This window comes from Sylvia atricapilla, chromosome 2 (assembly GCF_009819655.1).
Source record: "Sylvia atricapilla isolate bSylAtr1 chromosome 2, bSylAtr1.pri, whole genome shotgun sequence".
Classification (NCBI taxonomy): domain Eukaryota; kingdom Metazoa; phylum Chordata; class Aves; order Passeriformes; family Sylviidae; genus Sylvia; species Sylvia atricapilla.
This window is the reverse complement of record NC_089141.1, coordinates 35,475,317-35,489,906: the sequence shown is the minus strand read 5'-3', so window position 1 is coordinate 35,489,906 and position 14,590 is coordinate 35,475,317. Positions and strand designations below refer to the sequence as shown.

The 14,590-nt window shown below is 37.8% G+C and overlaps 1 protein-coding gene across 1 annotated transcript in view; it reads right to left on the bottom strand.

The window, feature by feature from the left end:
* Nucleotides 1-14,590, bottom strand: part of FAT3 (FAT atypical cadherin 3) — a 326,121-nt gene that overhangs the window by 82,146 nt on the left and 229,385 nt on the right. Inside the window, exon 7 of the mRNA XM_066341305.1 lies at nt 8,958-9,097. Within this exon, the coding sequence (XP_066197402.1) occupies nt 8,958-9,097 (140 nt within the window). The remainder of the gene's footprint in view (nt 1-8,957; nt 9,098-14,590) is intronic.

Here is a 14,590-nt window from a genome sequence, read left to right as displayed (position 1 = left end):
TACACCACCTGAGATGGGCACAGGACACACAGCCTCACTACCACACAGGCACACGCCACACAATCAGTAGGTACCACCAAGGACAGCTGATCTCAGGGCACTGGTGACACAGAAGGATTTTTTTTATTACATCCTTGCTCTTCCTTTGTCAGTCATGGCTGTCTTTATTGCCAACTATTTCACTTTCCCCTCCAGCACCTATTTGCCTCCTTTCTGTTGCAGTTTATGAATGCTTACAAACACTAAAAATGTGAATGAATGCCATGCTTTTTTGCCTCAAATCTGTCTTTAAAACTTCAGTATTGTTAAGGAAACTTGGACAGGGGCAGAACAGGCCAGAGTGCTGCCCTTGCTGCCTATTACACCCATTTCAATATACCACACACTGACTCTGATAAACAATAAGAATCACTATTTTCCAAGCTTTGCCTTTCACAAGCTACATTATGCATGTGTCGCTCTGATGACATTTTGTGAGTTTTGCCACTGGAGAAGTCACTCCCTGGGAAAATGTGTTTTCCAGACTTTGTATGCCATAGATTGCTGTGGGCAGTGCGGCAGCAAAACCCTTGACAAAACTGTAGTACTGAAAGCTGAAATCTCAAGAGTTCATTCTTTCTTAGTGCAGAAACAAAAAGTATCTTTTCCAGAATATGCCTGTGAAAGCACACATCTAATTTTACAGTAAGTAAAAAGGAAAAATCTTATTATTCAAAGGTTTTGAAATCCAAAATAGTCCAATTAATGGCTTGGGAAAGGCCACACACAGGACTCTTTGGTCAGACTAGGAGACCTGACCCATCACTCATGATATTTCTTTGTTGCTTTGTTACTTGGCTCTTTTTTAAGCAAGTATTTTATTACTTTTCTTGATCAAGCCCTGTTCACCCATAATTTCTTAAGAGAAGAAAAATACAGCTATACTTTTACTGTAATACTGCACAAACAGATGTTGGCCTCAGAGAGAAATGAAACTTTAGATTTCCATCATATGTGGAAGGGTTTGCAGAATACATTACCAGAAGGAACATGAGCAGTTTTAAGAAGCAGTTGTAATGAACTAGCCTGGGAACTGTTCAAAAGACAGCTGAAATAAAATGCTCTGTAAGTTAAATGGCATAGGACTTGCATTCCATACAATTTCATTTTCAGCAGATTATGGCACGCCAGAGTGAAGCAGGGTGAAGCCTATATTAAGTTATGCTTCAGTCTTGGACAGATAGCAATAAAATTGGGGGAAATACATATTGCTAGGCCTATAATAATGATGAAGAGGTGCTTAGCTTTTTATACTTTTATTGTTGTTATAATATATCAAAACATATTTCTGATCTGACTGAGGAAAAAAACCCACCCAAATTTATGTCTTAAAAATAAATGAAGAAACTAGTTGTAACATCTGACAGAAAGCTCAGGGAGAAGATTAAAGACTTGAATTGTAATCTAATGGGACACAGAACCAGGGCTGAACCACTTTTTTTAGTGTAAGGAATAGACAAAGAAGCAATAGGAGTTGGAGATAATCGGTGTTTAATACTTATAGATACTTTCTTGAGCAGTTTTGATACTGTCAGTCGTTAACAGGTACTACTAAACCAGGACTGGATTATTTTATTGCTGCATTGTTAACAGATAGTTTATTTTTCTTTTCATTCATGACAGAAATTTTGTCAGATATAATTTTAGACAGTCCAACAGAGAAGTAAAAACTTTTCAAATGGATTGAAAAAAACCAAGAGTGTTTGACTCTGCTGAAGCTAGTACAGCACAGCCTAATTTGAACAAGTAAGCTTCCATGTAAGGGACAGGCTTGTAACTCTGAACTTATTTTTAAAATTGATGGGTGCAAGACAAAAAAAATATATGTACAGAAGCACACCAATATTCTTAATTATTGTTATTATTATCTTACTATTATCTTGATATGTCTTAAAAGTATTGCTACCAAAGTGACATGCTATTTAGTTTGCATGGTATATAATCACCTCAGAGCAGTGATTCACTTCCTATAATATCTATGCATTTTGGGATTACTGGCAAACTGAGAAAGCAGAAGAGGGCATAAAGGTTTATCCATCCCAAGGCTTGCACTATGACTGTCCAAGACACAGCTCTATGATTTTTGCCTTCACTAGACTGAACAAACTGAACAGGGTGGGACTGGATCTGCATCAGAGACCAAGGGTAACCCATGAGACCGAGTAAAATACAGCATGAACTCACAGAGCAGCATTTCTTCCCACTGAAGAAAGTGTAAGTTATTGCCCTGACACACATATGAACATGATTGTGCTTGGGGAATGTGAGGCATGGAGGGGAAAAAAATAAAAAAATGAGGCACTCATTCACTGTGATCATCAAACTTACAGGCAGCTATGCCCTCAAGATTGCTTTGATCATTGCAAAAAAAACACCCTTATTTTCCCTTCACTTTCTTTTCTCTCTTTCATTTTACATCTACTGTAGGGCTGATCAAGTGCCTGTTTAAGTGGCAGGCATCTTCCTCCCTAGAGACGCCAGTATTTTAAGGATTTGTCAAGTGATCCACATTGAAATACACATTATTTATTACATACTTTGCACTTCAACAGCTACTTCCATCTAGAGATGGAAGGAGGTGGGTTAGAGATGCTAATGAGTAAAGAAGTCATTATTGATTCACAATTTCTTCTATTTAAGCAGTTAGGAGTATTTCTAATTTTTGTCAGGTGTCCCTCAAAATCCCCAAGAGTCAAATGTAATTTTAATATTTCTCTCCTTTAATAGAGGGGGGTGTATTTTCCTTGCAACAAAAGAAAGTTAGGTTATATATGGGAATACTGATTATACAGAGCTCTGTTAAATCTACAAATGGAACTCTTTAATGTTCTTAAAAATTGAGCTATCTTGGGAGTTACTTGAAACAAAATCAGGTAAAAGAAAATGGAGTTTTAGCCCCTTTTTAAATAGGTATTAGTCCCTTTACAATGTTTCTGAGGAGCAAGTGACTATTATCCCCATATTTTACCCAGGAAAACAACGTCTTGCAGCAAGATTACCAAAATCACAGGTGAAGTGCAGTGGTAAAGTTTAGTATTTTTGAGTCACACCCCTTTTATTAGGTCACCTTAAAATGTCATCCTTCCTATACAGATTTCCTGCTCCAGCAGGATAATGTCTAGCAAGGTGTTACTTAAAAAGAAAGTTAAATGTGACACTGACATGAACACCAAGCTCATAGAAAAACTGATCCTACAAACATACATAAAGCTGAGTAAACTGAGTGCCACCAGATTGCTAGTATGAGGAAAGTTTCTCAAATTCATTTAATGGCTGCCAACTTTAGGCATAAAATCTTGGTACTATTGGCAAATTTCCCATTGACTTCAAAAGAGCCAGCAAAAGGGTCCTTGAAGTCTTATGCTTTAGCCAGCTGGTAGCACATCTTTCACCTCAAATCAAGTGTTACACTACTGAAGTGACTCAAAGACTTCCAGTGTCTGTGTAATTTAATATTTTCTACATATTTATTCCCAAATGGAAGATATGGCAAGAATGAACTGTGTGGCATAAATATCCTTTATTACTGCTTAGGTACCCGAGGGTTAAGCTGTGACAATACCCACTTGTGTAGAATCAAAGCCAGGCTTTAAAAGTTTCCCAACACATCTCCAAAAGGTGACAAATGGAAATGTTTACTATTTGCTGGCTGCTAAGTAGGGATTCCTCTTTGCTGATGACTGTTCAAGACTACTGACTGAACTACTTTTCATTGACAAACATGAGCTGCAAGTCTTTTTTTCTCCACGCTCATAAAGCCAACATGCAGCAAACCAGTCTCTGCCTGGTTCTTCTTGAAAGCCCATATCTTTTCGAGTGCATTGTGGGCTTCAGAAAGGCAGGCTTGCCTCCTTCTGCCTCCATTGTGTGGAGCCTAATTTATAGTCTGAACAAGCCCTTCACTAGAAAAGATTTGCTTCTCCCTGCTCACTTCCTATTTCCCACAGTTAAAGCAAGTTACAAATAAAGGAATCAAGGCCCTCCAAGATTGCAAATTAGGCAAAGTAACACTCAGAGCATTAGCAAAGACTTTGTAGTCAAAATGGTAAGTGAAAGGCCTAGAGAAACACAATCAAATCAAAGCAGGACAAAACCTAATGCAGGAAGTCTCCCCAAAGCTGTTTTTAATGTTGCCCATAACAAATACCTTTGGTTTAGGCACAGACATATTTGAGAGAAAACTGGGTAAATGCCAGCAGCTGCTTTACAGACATTTGAAGCTGGAAGAATCTGCTTGGCTAATTGCTTGGTCTGGGCACCATGTTGTAGCACAACCTATTAAGTGCCTGAATTATTTAAACTCAGGTTACACTTCTGTGCAGGTTTTGAAACCTATTTTGATTTAAAACTGCTTTCAATAGTGTTACCACATAGCTTTATTTTCTACATCCTGACAAGTTTTTCTTTCCTCCAAACCCCAACTTTGACATAAAAATTCAGTTTCCCTACCAATCTCAGTTGCCAGTTATTTACAATTTACTGTGTTATGTTAAAATTGAAAGAAAATCTTTGCTTCCCAGACAAGGCAGTGCTGAGATTACTGGATGTGAGAGAAAAAAAATCAAGGATTGGATTGGTTACAGTTTGGAGGAAATGTTCAACAGAGCAAATGTGAAAAATTGAATTGAATCCCCATGTCTCTGCTCTAGAAGAATGCACAGCCCAGAATTGTTTCTGGCAGGCTCTAATGTCTTATCTACATTTTGGCCATGGTCCTTTGAGAAGAGTTTTTCACCATTCATTTAAGAGAACCACCCTCACTCAGGGTGACTGATCAGCTCCTCTTAAAAAAACGTTGTCAAGAAAAGGTGATCTCTGAAAGATGAGACAGAAACTCAGAGTTAAAAGTCAATCCTTAGCACAAGAATAAATTAAATTCCAAAACCTTCTGCAAGGAGAGACAGAAAGGAGCAATGAGCAATATCTTCTGTCTGCTCTTCCAGTCTGGTTGGCTCCAGCAGAAGGTCCTGTAAGCGGGCACGTATTGATCTGCAAGAACTTTTCAGACAGAATTGCATGTTACCCTCTGAGTGCCTACTCTACTGGGAAATAGGTGGTTTTGCAGTAAGTGAAACTGAGGTGCTTTTTGCCTCCTAGCTTGGAACAACAGCTTCATGCTCTAACACATATTTTCTATAGCAGTTATAATGATGAGAAAGAAGAAGGTAGAAAAATAAGGAGTAAACCCATCTTTTTCACATAGTAACATCACTCCAGAGGCTGTTCTTAGAAAAATATAATTATCTGCTAGGACAAAATTCTCAGTAAAACTGAAACATTATAATAACTTAAATTTGACAGTTCAATGATTCCCCCCTGTACTGCTCAGTGATTCCCCCCTGGTTCTGTGGGTATTTTAGCCAAACTCAAAAGTATGCACTACAAGTAAGTAAATAAATGCTATTCTATTCCTCTCTTGTGCCTGTATGTAAAAGACCAGAGTTGTTCAGTTAAAAAAGGAGGTTGGGATAAACCTGATTTATGACCAGGAAAATTTCTGATGTTTCAGAGTCAAATCTGCGGCAGAAGTAGGCATTTAGATGCCATTAAAATGATTCTTTGTGGGGAGAGACCTCTCTCTGCTCAAGCAAGGGCACAAGACCCTTTTGCAGTCCAAAGGGAGGTGATGGCCGAGCCAGGGAGCAGAGTCACTCCACAGAGCTGCTGTCCCAGCTCTCTCTCCAGCACATGGGATACAGAAGCACCAATCCCTCTGCAAGGCCAAGAGCTCATCTGGCAGCTGCAGGAGTTGTGTTTCATGGGAATTTAGAGCAAACGTATGCCTTCAGCCTTTAATAAATAACCCCGTGGCCTCAAGCAATGACGGATAAAAGAAAGGGAAAAAGCAAAAGCTCTCACTGGCTAAGTCAGGAGACTTAGCCATTCTATAAGTTAATCACCGTGATTGAAGTTTTATACCCACACTTCAAATATATAAATCAAACAAGTCAACATTTCTTCATATTTTTTCTCTTCCAGTCCTTCCCATCCCAACTGCTGCCTGGATGGTTTGGGCTTAGATGGATGCACAGCACAGTGAGTGGCGGTGGCTCAACAAGCCCTGGTAATTCGGTTCTCACTTTGGAGACTGTATTTCTTTTGGAAACCTTGATCATGCCCAAAACAAATAGGCTTTTGGTTACACAGAAAGTTTTAAACTTTTTTGTTGTTGTTAATACTCCTTATGTTCTTTTTGCCTCTTTTCACAACAGTGAGCCATTATTACAACAGATGTAACTTTTGAATCAAAATTATTTCCTTCCTCTCACGGTACAGTAATGAACTGTGTGCACAGTGAGGCATGAAGGAAGTGAACAGTTCATCGGAGTTTAAGGCATGCAGCAACACTGCTGAAGAAACTTTACCAAGCCCATGCCAGGGATCATGTTACCCAAACAAAAATCTTTGGCATTTTTATGCTGTATATTACCACCTCCAACTGGCCAGGAAGAGATAAAGGAAAACAGCTGGGGTGGAACAAAAAGGAAGAGTGTTCCCTTGCACATGGTCATCATCAGCTGTTTCATAATAAACCATCATACTTTGAGGAGTCCTTTAAATTATTTTAATGTTATTCAAGGGGATGCATTTATAAAATTGCTTTTTATCTGCTTTGTCTCCTACCATAACTTCCTGCACACAGTTAAAAATGCAGGTGGTACTGTGTACATAGAACAAAATACTTAAAATGTTGGTTTTGTAAAAACTCAGAATAAGGCCACTGAGAGCTATCAGTAAATGATCTATTCTTTGACATTCTTTAATAAACCCTATCAATTTTACATTTTTAAGTTATTTTTCTAAAAGGAAATTAAGATGAAAATGGTAACCAGAGGCTCCAAAGTACAGTCAAAAATACAGTAGGAAAGTTTTTCAAAATGGAGCAGTATATAGGAAGGCCATAATTCTGGAAGTTTTCAGATAGGAATCACTTTTGAAACATCTGTTGTGAAGACCAAAGGAAACATGGTCGGATGCCCTGGCCACAATTAAATAATTAAACAGTATCCACACAGAAAGAAGAAGGTGGGGGAGGGAAGGGTCTGTACCCACCAGTGATTATTATTAATGCTATATTATTGCAATCTGAAACTGTCTTACATTCCTAAATGGGTCACATCACTGTTAAAAAATGCTCAGGCTTCTTTTAGAATGCAACAGCTTTACTGAAATATGTTTTTACCATATGTTTTAATTAAAAATGTAGGGGTTTCATCCAACTGGGTTTTGAGGACTGTTATATGGGTCAATTTGTTAAATCTAAAGCAGCAGAAACAATAAACGCAATATCCAGGAGAAGAGAAATTACTTTAATCCAGCATGTTTGAAATTCCCTAAGCTTTTTAATATTTTTTTGGCTGAAATGTTTGCAAGAAAGAAAAAAGGTCACATTAGGTATTCAACACCATCTGAAATGTGGACTAAGAGTGTAGCCAAGATTAAAAAACACAGCATAACAAAAAAAAAAAAAAAAAAAAAAAAAAAAAAAAAAAAAAAAAAATTACTCAAGAGTTGAAGAAAATGCCTTATGGAAAGGGAACATAAAGAGGTCAGTCACTCTCCTTTGCTTGTCTACCGGAAGACTGGGAGGTGATTTGAGTATTGTGAATGCCTTCCTGGGGAGAAAATAGTGGTTTTTAAAGAGTTCCTTAATTGAGCAGAGAAAGGCATAACGGGGAACATGGGCCAGATATAATCAAGCTTCAAGTAAGGGATGTTTTTAGCAGAGATGCAATTAATTTTGAAACTAACAGGGAAAGCAGTGGATTTCCTACCACCTAACTTACTATCAAATGTTGTTTTCTTACCAAGGGTGGATTATTTGCAGAAAACATAAGACATTTTAGGGCAGGGTTATAAACAGCATATATAAACAGGAATTCAGATTGAGAAAGCACTAAATGACTTAACAATTTCTTAGGAAAGCTGGTGTTGTGGCTCACTGAATACAGACTTTCATTCAAAGCATCTGAGCAAAAAGGCAAGGTACAACAGAAGCATCCGCATGTGGTATGCATATATGTAAACATAAAAAATGTTTAGGCTTTCCATCTGCATTATTAAGAAGGAAATAACACCACAAACCTATTCATCTACACTTGGGGAGTAGCTCAGATTTAGAATTTCAGGTCCTAAGTAATCTATAGCCCACAACTCTACCTCTTATCAAAGGATTTTGCTGTTTCAGGTCTTCCTGGTGCCACCTGGACCTCAGAGTCCCTGTCCCTGTGCCATGACCCAGACTGGGTCCCACTGAACAGATACCTAGGCTCTGTGTCAGGATCTCTCCTACAAGGATGTGTCAGAGCCAGCATTGTCCCAGCCCATTCCGTTTATCTGACCCAACTTTTAAGGCCATGAGCCTGATAAATGAGCTTGGTTTTAAAAGGTTCAGTGAGGCTGCTTTGCAGAAGACAGTGTAATCATAGGCAGTGACACTAAAGAAAGGATTCTTTGAATTTTAAGTTTTGCCTCTGAACAATTTCTTTTCTGAACAATTGATCTTGTGCCCCACATTTGGGTCTTTGGAGGATGAGAGGTATAAACTCCATTTAACACAATCAATAGCAATATTCCCCAACACCATGGAAGCACTATTGTATTTTGGACCATTATGGGGTGACACAATTGACAAAATCTAGGCTTTGCTGCCTGTGATAGGGACTCCCTCAGCTGGAGGAAGGCAAATTACTTTCATGTGAGCAGGAAGAGAACAAAAGAAGAAATAACGCTTTGAAACATTCAACAGCCAATTCTTTACAGCCAGATGGAAAGGCTCTGAAAAATATCCCTTCCATTAGTTATTGGTGGTCTCAAAGGATGAGAAGTCACTTGAGTGGAAAAATTAATAATTTTTATAGCATATACATTCCAGTAACAAATGAATAACTTTCCAAGAAAGGAATGTGATATTCTACCTGAGTTGTGGCAATGTTTGTTCCATCGGTGACCTCCACAGTCATATTATACATTGACCTCTGCTCTGCATCCAAGGGCTTTGCAATGACAATGCTGCCCATTCCCTTCTCCACGTCGAAAGAACTATCGTAATTCCCTCCTAATTGTTGCACAAAAATACAATCAAATTAGCCATCTCTTGAAAACTTCCATTGCAAGTATTCCTAAAAGTGGGTCTATCTGTTAAGTGTCATCCATCTTAATGGCCTCTCTTAGTATACACAGTATGTCTAGTGATATTTCTTTGTTCATAACTCATTTATATTTCAAAGCACAGTTTGTATATTGAAAGGCAGACATCATTAAAATGCATTGCCAAAAAGAAAGAATAAAAATCTAGCAGTACATTTAAGTAAATTATAACTGAATCTATAAAAAGAATCAAATGGCTATAAGCCCCTAAGATGTGTGCCCTTGTAGTTTGAATAACAAACAAGAATAATTATCTTTTTGTATAAAAATCATTTCAAGAGGGTTTTATTCTACAAATTTTATTTTCAGGAAATTTTCATTGATACTTCTGGGTGCAAATATCATCATCTGAGTTTTTAAAAATTACAATTATAATAAGTTTAAAAGATGCAAATAGAGATTTGTTACATTTATACCAAGGACAATTATAATTACTAGCAGCAAAGGTCAAATCCTGCCATCTTTTAGGAAATATTCAAATAGATCTGACGGGATACACAGCCTAAATTCTTTTCAATACAAAAAAAAAAACCCTCACAAAGCACTGTTCTAATACTAATATCCCCTATTCCTGTCCCACACTGAATGATGCAGCAGTGGGAAAACCCTCCTGAGTGCTGAGTGAAAGAAAGAAAAGAAAAAAATCTATTAATAAATAAAAGAAGGCTATAAATAATATAATCCCAAATATAATTTCAGATTGAAAGGTTACAAGATTTGTCAGCCACAGCTATAGTTTATAAATTTGAACCACTCATTATTTTCAAAAGCAAAGCACACACTCCCTGCTGATAAGCTGTTTTCTTACTCACTCATCTATGAAGTGTAATTAATTAGTATTAGTTGAGTCTGAAATTTTTGGAGGCTAGGGACAGGGAGAGGTGGGACTCAACACTGCTGACAAACTCTTTAAGGTATATTCACAACACATAAATTCAATGCCAACCTAGTTCTACAGAGATGAAAAGCCTTTCAAACCCCACTGGTTATGAGACTTGTGTAACAGCTGCTGAAACCTCTTGAGATGAGGTCCACAGGTAAAAAAAAATCCATCCCATTGACTTAGCTCTGGTGAAATATAGATGAAGAGAGATACATGTGAATGGCTGGAAGAGTCACAAAATGGCTCTTGAAATTTTAGGGCTAGGTACTGACTAGATAAGAGCAGAGTCTTCCATGCTCTCTTGTATGAATGATTTGCTGACCAGGAACTGGCAGTATTCTCAGAAGCAGTCATGCATTTAGTGAAAGAAGAAAGTTTTGGCACTAGAAAGAGTTGAAGATTAGGAGGAAACACAGCAAAATCACAGCCCTTGAATTCCTTAATGTGAAGAGCCCTCACTTCTACTTTTTGCACAGGTTATTGTAAGGTGGAAGATAGGGCAACAAGGAAGAAGCACTGCTCTGTCCATTTCTGCCTTGAACGACATTCAAGGATGGGTGGAAAAAAAGGGGAGGAAAAATAAGAATGCAAGTGACTGCTGCAGAGGAAAGACAGTATTGGTCAACTTCTTGCCACTGAAATGATCCAAATGTACTAATTTCAGATGTGCCATCAGACTTCCACATGTTGAATAGATGTATGTGCATATACACAGGTCTAAGTCTAATAGATTTGAAGAAGTTATATTTTTCCAGGAAAATACTGCCACTAGATCTGTTGTCATTTATGGTGGATAGAAACACCGGTTATTTCTTACTCTCATTCTGCGAGCTGTATTTAAGCAATAGCAAGGCATTTGGACATTTATTATACCTTTGGTGCTCTTTTAAAAAATTTGTTTAAAGTTAGTCTGGAAGAAAAGTTTCTCTCTCCCAATTAATGTTTTAAATTGATTTACTTGAGAAAAATTGCACCATGAAAACCTCCTTTGAAGAAAAGAGCTTGAGATTCATGCAAGAAAATCTCAGCTGAAATGGAACTAGCCTTGGGACAGTAGGCACTTTACAAAGAGAATGTTTCATACTGATAACCATGAAAACAAAGTGCTAGTCTATACTTTGAGATGCTTAATAACCATCTTAATGAGCAATCAAAAATTACATGCTATCAACTGGCACACACTTCCAAAAAAAACCTGCCTTTAAAACTTCCAAGAAGTAACATGGAAGGATTAGCAATAAATGTTTTAAATGACCTTCTGCTGGCTCAGAGCTGGATTTTCAGGGCACCACATAGTCTACTGCAAATAGACTAACTTCTTCAAACCATTTCCATTAAGTGAAGTATATTCTTCCCTAAAAGAAGAACTGAATCCATCATGTGAATTTTTTTATACATTATTCACATCTTCCAAAATGGTCTAGTGACAAACAAATTAATCTTGGTTGCCAGCCATCCCAGCCTACACCTGTAACTAACCAGGCAATGCAGTTCATTTTACACTGAATCACCCTCTATTAAACAAGGCAGAAATTGCATCAAACACTGAGGCAGAGATGGATCAGAGAACGTCCTGCCGTGAGATTTGTGATTATAATCTATTTTTGCGTGAAACCCTGAATTATTCATGATTCAGTCTTACGTATTTTAGCAGACCATGGTCAGATGAAGAACCATGCAGATGGATGAACGTTTAGGAATACTGCCTAAGATATTGGGTCCTGTCTCTCATATGCAGTACTAGAGGCAGTCTGCAAGTGGTTTGTGCTGCTCCTCGGCCTCCATATATGCTCCAAACAGGTCCTCATATGATAAATGCTTCTGAAGCTGCACTAAACACTAAAGAATTAATGAATTACATTAAAATGCTATAAAATTTAAACTTAAAGAGTCTTCCAGATGTGTTAGGTCTATGCAAGGCCTACTGAAGCATCCACCACAATTATCTTTGAAAGACATGTTGCACACAGAGAGAGGTATCATTGTTGTGTAAAATCAAACAGGAATCTTCTCTTCAAAATTCTTGCATCTGGGAGCTCCACATGAAACCCCTTCCTTCTGAAGGTTCCCATGCAGAGGTTGGAGGGCTGAGGCCCTAGGAGGTGACAGCTGAGAAGGTGTTGGCTTCTGGGGTACTGAAGGCTGTTTTTGAAAGTCTGATCCTGTGTCTGTAACAAGCCTTTGGAAGTGAGCTTGTCTGCAGTGCCATAAGCTCCCACAGTATCAGTTTTAACAATTTTACTATTGTCCATTTAATGGTTTCTTTGATCACAATCTTCAGATGAAAGAGGGCTAAGGATGATGACATTTTGTTCAGCTGCTCAACTCTATTAATGTGAATTTTCATTACTTATTCCACTTGCCAGCATTTGGCACATGCTTTCATTTTTATTGTCTTCTAAACCATGCTTTCAGATACAAGATACGTAGAAGCTGTCTTTGCTAATGTGCTTGCAATTGCATTAGGAAAGAAATATTCCAAATGAAGATAATACATTGTGAGTTCCTCAGGCACTTTGGGAAAATCAGTGACAAAGAAAGCAAGATGATTGAACTGACAATTTGGCTAGACAGGTTGTCCTGAGAAAGCATTTTAATACTGAACAACCCCAGAGAGATGTGGATTAGCTGTTGTCTATGGTATCATTTCAGACTAAAACGTAACGCTGATAAATCTTCAATACAATTTAAAGACTTCCCTTAAAATAATCTGATTAGACTGAAGCACTTTGAATATGATTTTATGAAAAGTCCACAGCCACTTTAAATGCCATCTTTGGATGAGAAGATTTTTATCATGTTGGAATAATAAAAAATCATGCAGAAAGTACTTTTTTTCTCTAATTGATTGTTAAGATTCCCAAAGTCACCTAGAAGATAGTTGCATCTACATTTCGGACACCTAAAGTTAGAGTGAGATGATTTCCACCCTTACCTTCCTGAGGTTGATCGTAATGCTTTTGAATAGCTCCTGGAAGCATTAATTTTTAGAACCAGTAATTTTTAAAACTAGTAATTTTTTATGTTGCCTAAAAGTGTATTATAGTTTATATAGGATTTTCCAATTCCAGCTGTTACCAGTACAGCTGTAGAAACAGCCCCTGGTGCAAAAGATTTTATTAGCTGGCCCTCACTACAACTTCCTAGAGCAGCCTTTATTTTCATTTTAACATATGGTATAGTACAGTTAAGAAGGAGATCTCAAGAAATTGAACTGAGACACTTCTGAGCCAACAGACCCTAAGTTGTGTACTTGGTATAGAGTTGGTTACTCTATACTTGGTATAGAGTTGGTTACATTTTCTGTCTGAATCTGGACTGTTGCCTTTGTTCTTAGCTTATTTCTTGGCTTCATAGTCACTGTGAACAATTTTTCTTCTGACAAAAGTCCTGTATACTTTGGAAATAATCAATTTTCCTTCTTACAAAAAATACCTAAAACCCCCCTAGCCACCAAACCTTGCAAGGCTTACAAGAGAGGTGCAATGGACAGGCCAAGGAAACCTTGAACTATCAAAAGAGATTTCTGGGGGTCAGCTGAAGAATTTGCTTAAGGAAAGACACAATCCAGATCTTGCATTCCCACAGGATGTGGGCTCTAGATCTCTGTCCCCATCTAATTTCAGTGCTGGGGTTTTTAATTTTCAAGCATATTCTTCTTATATTGCATTTTTCTGCAAGCAGTTAAATTTTTTTGGGTAGGGCTTTTCCTAGATGTGGTTCCTATTCGGTAAGATGGTGACCCTCCCCATGTTCCTATCAGTTGCTGATACACACTTTAGGATGGGATCATGCTGCTGGGAAAAAAAAAATTCTCTTCTGAGAAGAAAACATGTCAGCAGATTTAGAGGATCTGTAGGCAAATGAGACCCATCTGAGGACCTTTTTCCATATCTTCCAGTGGGATGATCAAAAAGGCTGGGATTGAATACCATCTCAGAAATATCTGAAGACAGTAAAGAATCAGACTTGTTCACTCTCAGATGCAAAGATGGATCACACTGAGCTCTAGAGGACATCCCTAATTCAAACACTGCTAAAACCTGGCAGGAGTCTTCCTTCACTGGTAGATAATGAACAGCACACAATGTTCAAACTTAATAGAGCCACGATATATGGATATACTCATACAAGTCTCATTTGGCCCACCATGCCATGATGGAAAAATGGAGAAAAGAAATACAGGAGATTATCTGATTTAGAGAACAGTCCTCTAAACCACATATTCTCAGTGCAGAGAAGATTCTTGTCTTGTCCCAAAAAAGCTGACAGCAGTGAACAGGGATGATAAACTGAGCCAATTGCTACAATTCTCACATTGCTCAGGGAAGAGAATCAGAGCAAAACGCAGGAAACTAATTTACCCTGAAACTCAGAGGTGAGGCTAAAGTACCTCTAGGATTTTCAGAAAAAGAAGCAAAGCCAAAATTTTAATTTCTTTTGTTTTCAAAGAAGATGAAATAAACTTAATGACTGTCTCAAGAAATAAAAAATTCAACTACAGATTTTTTAATCATA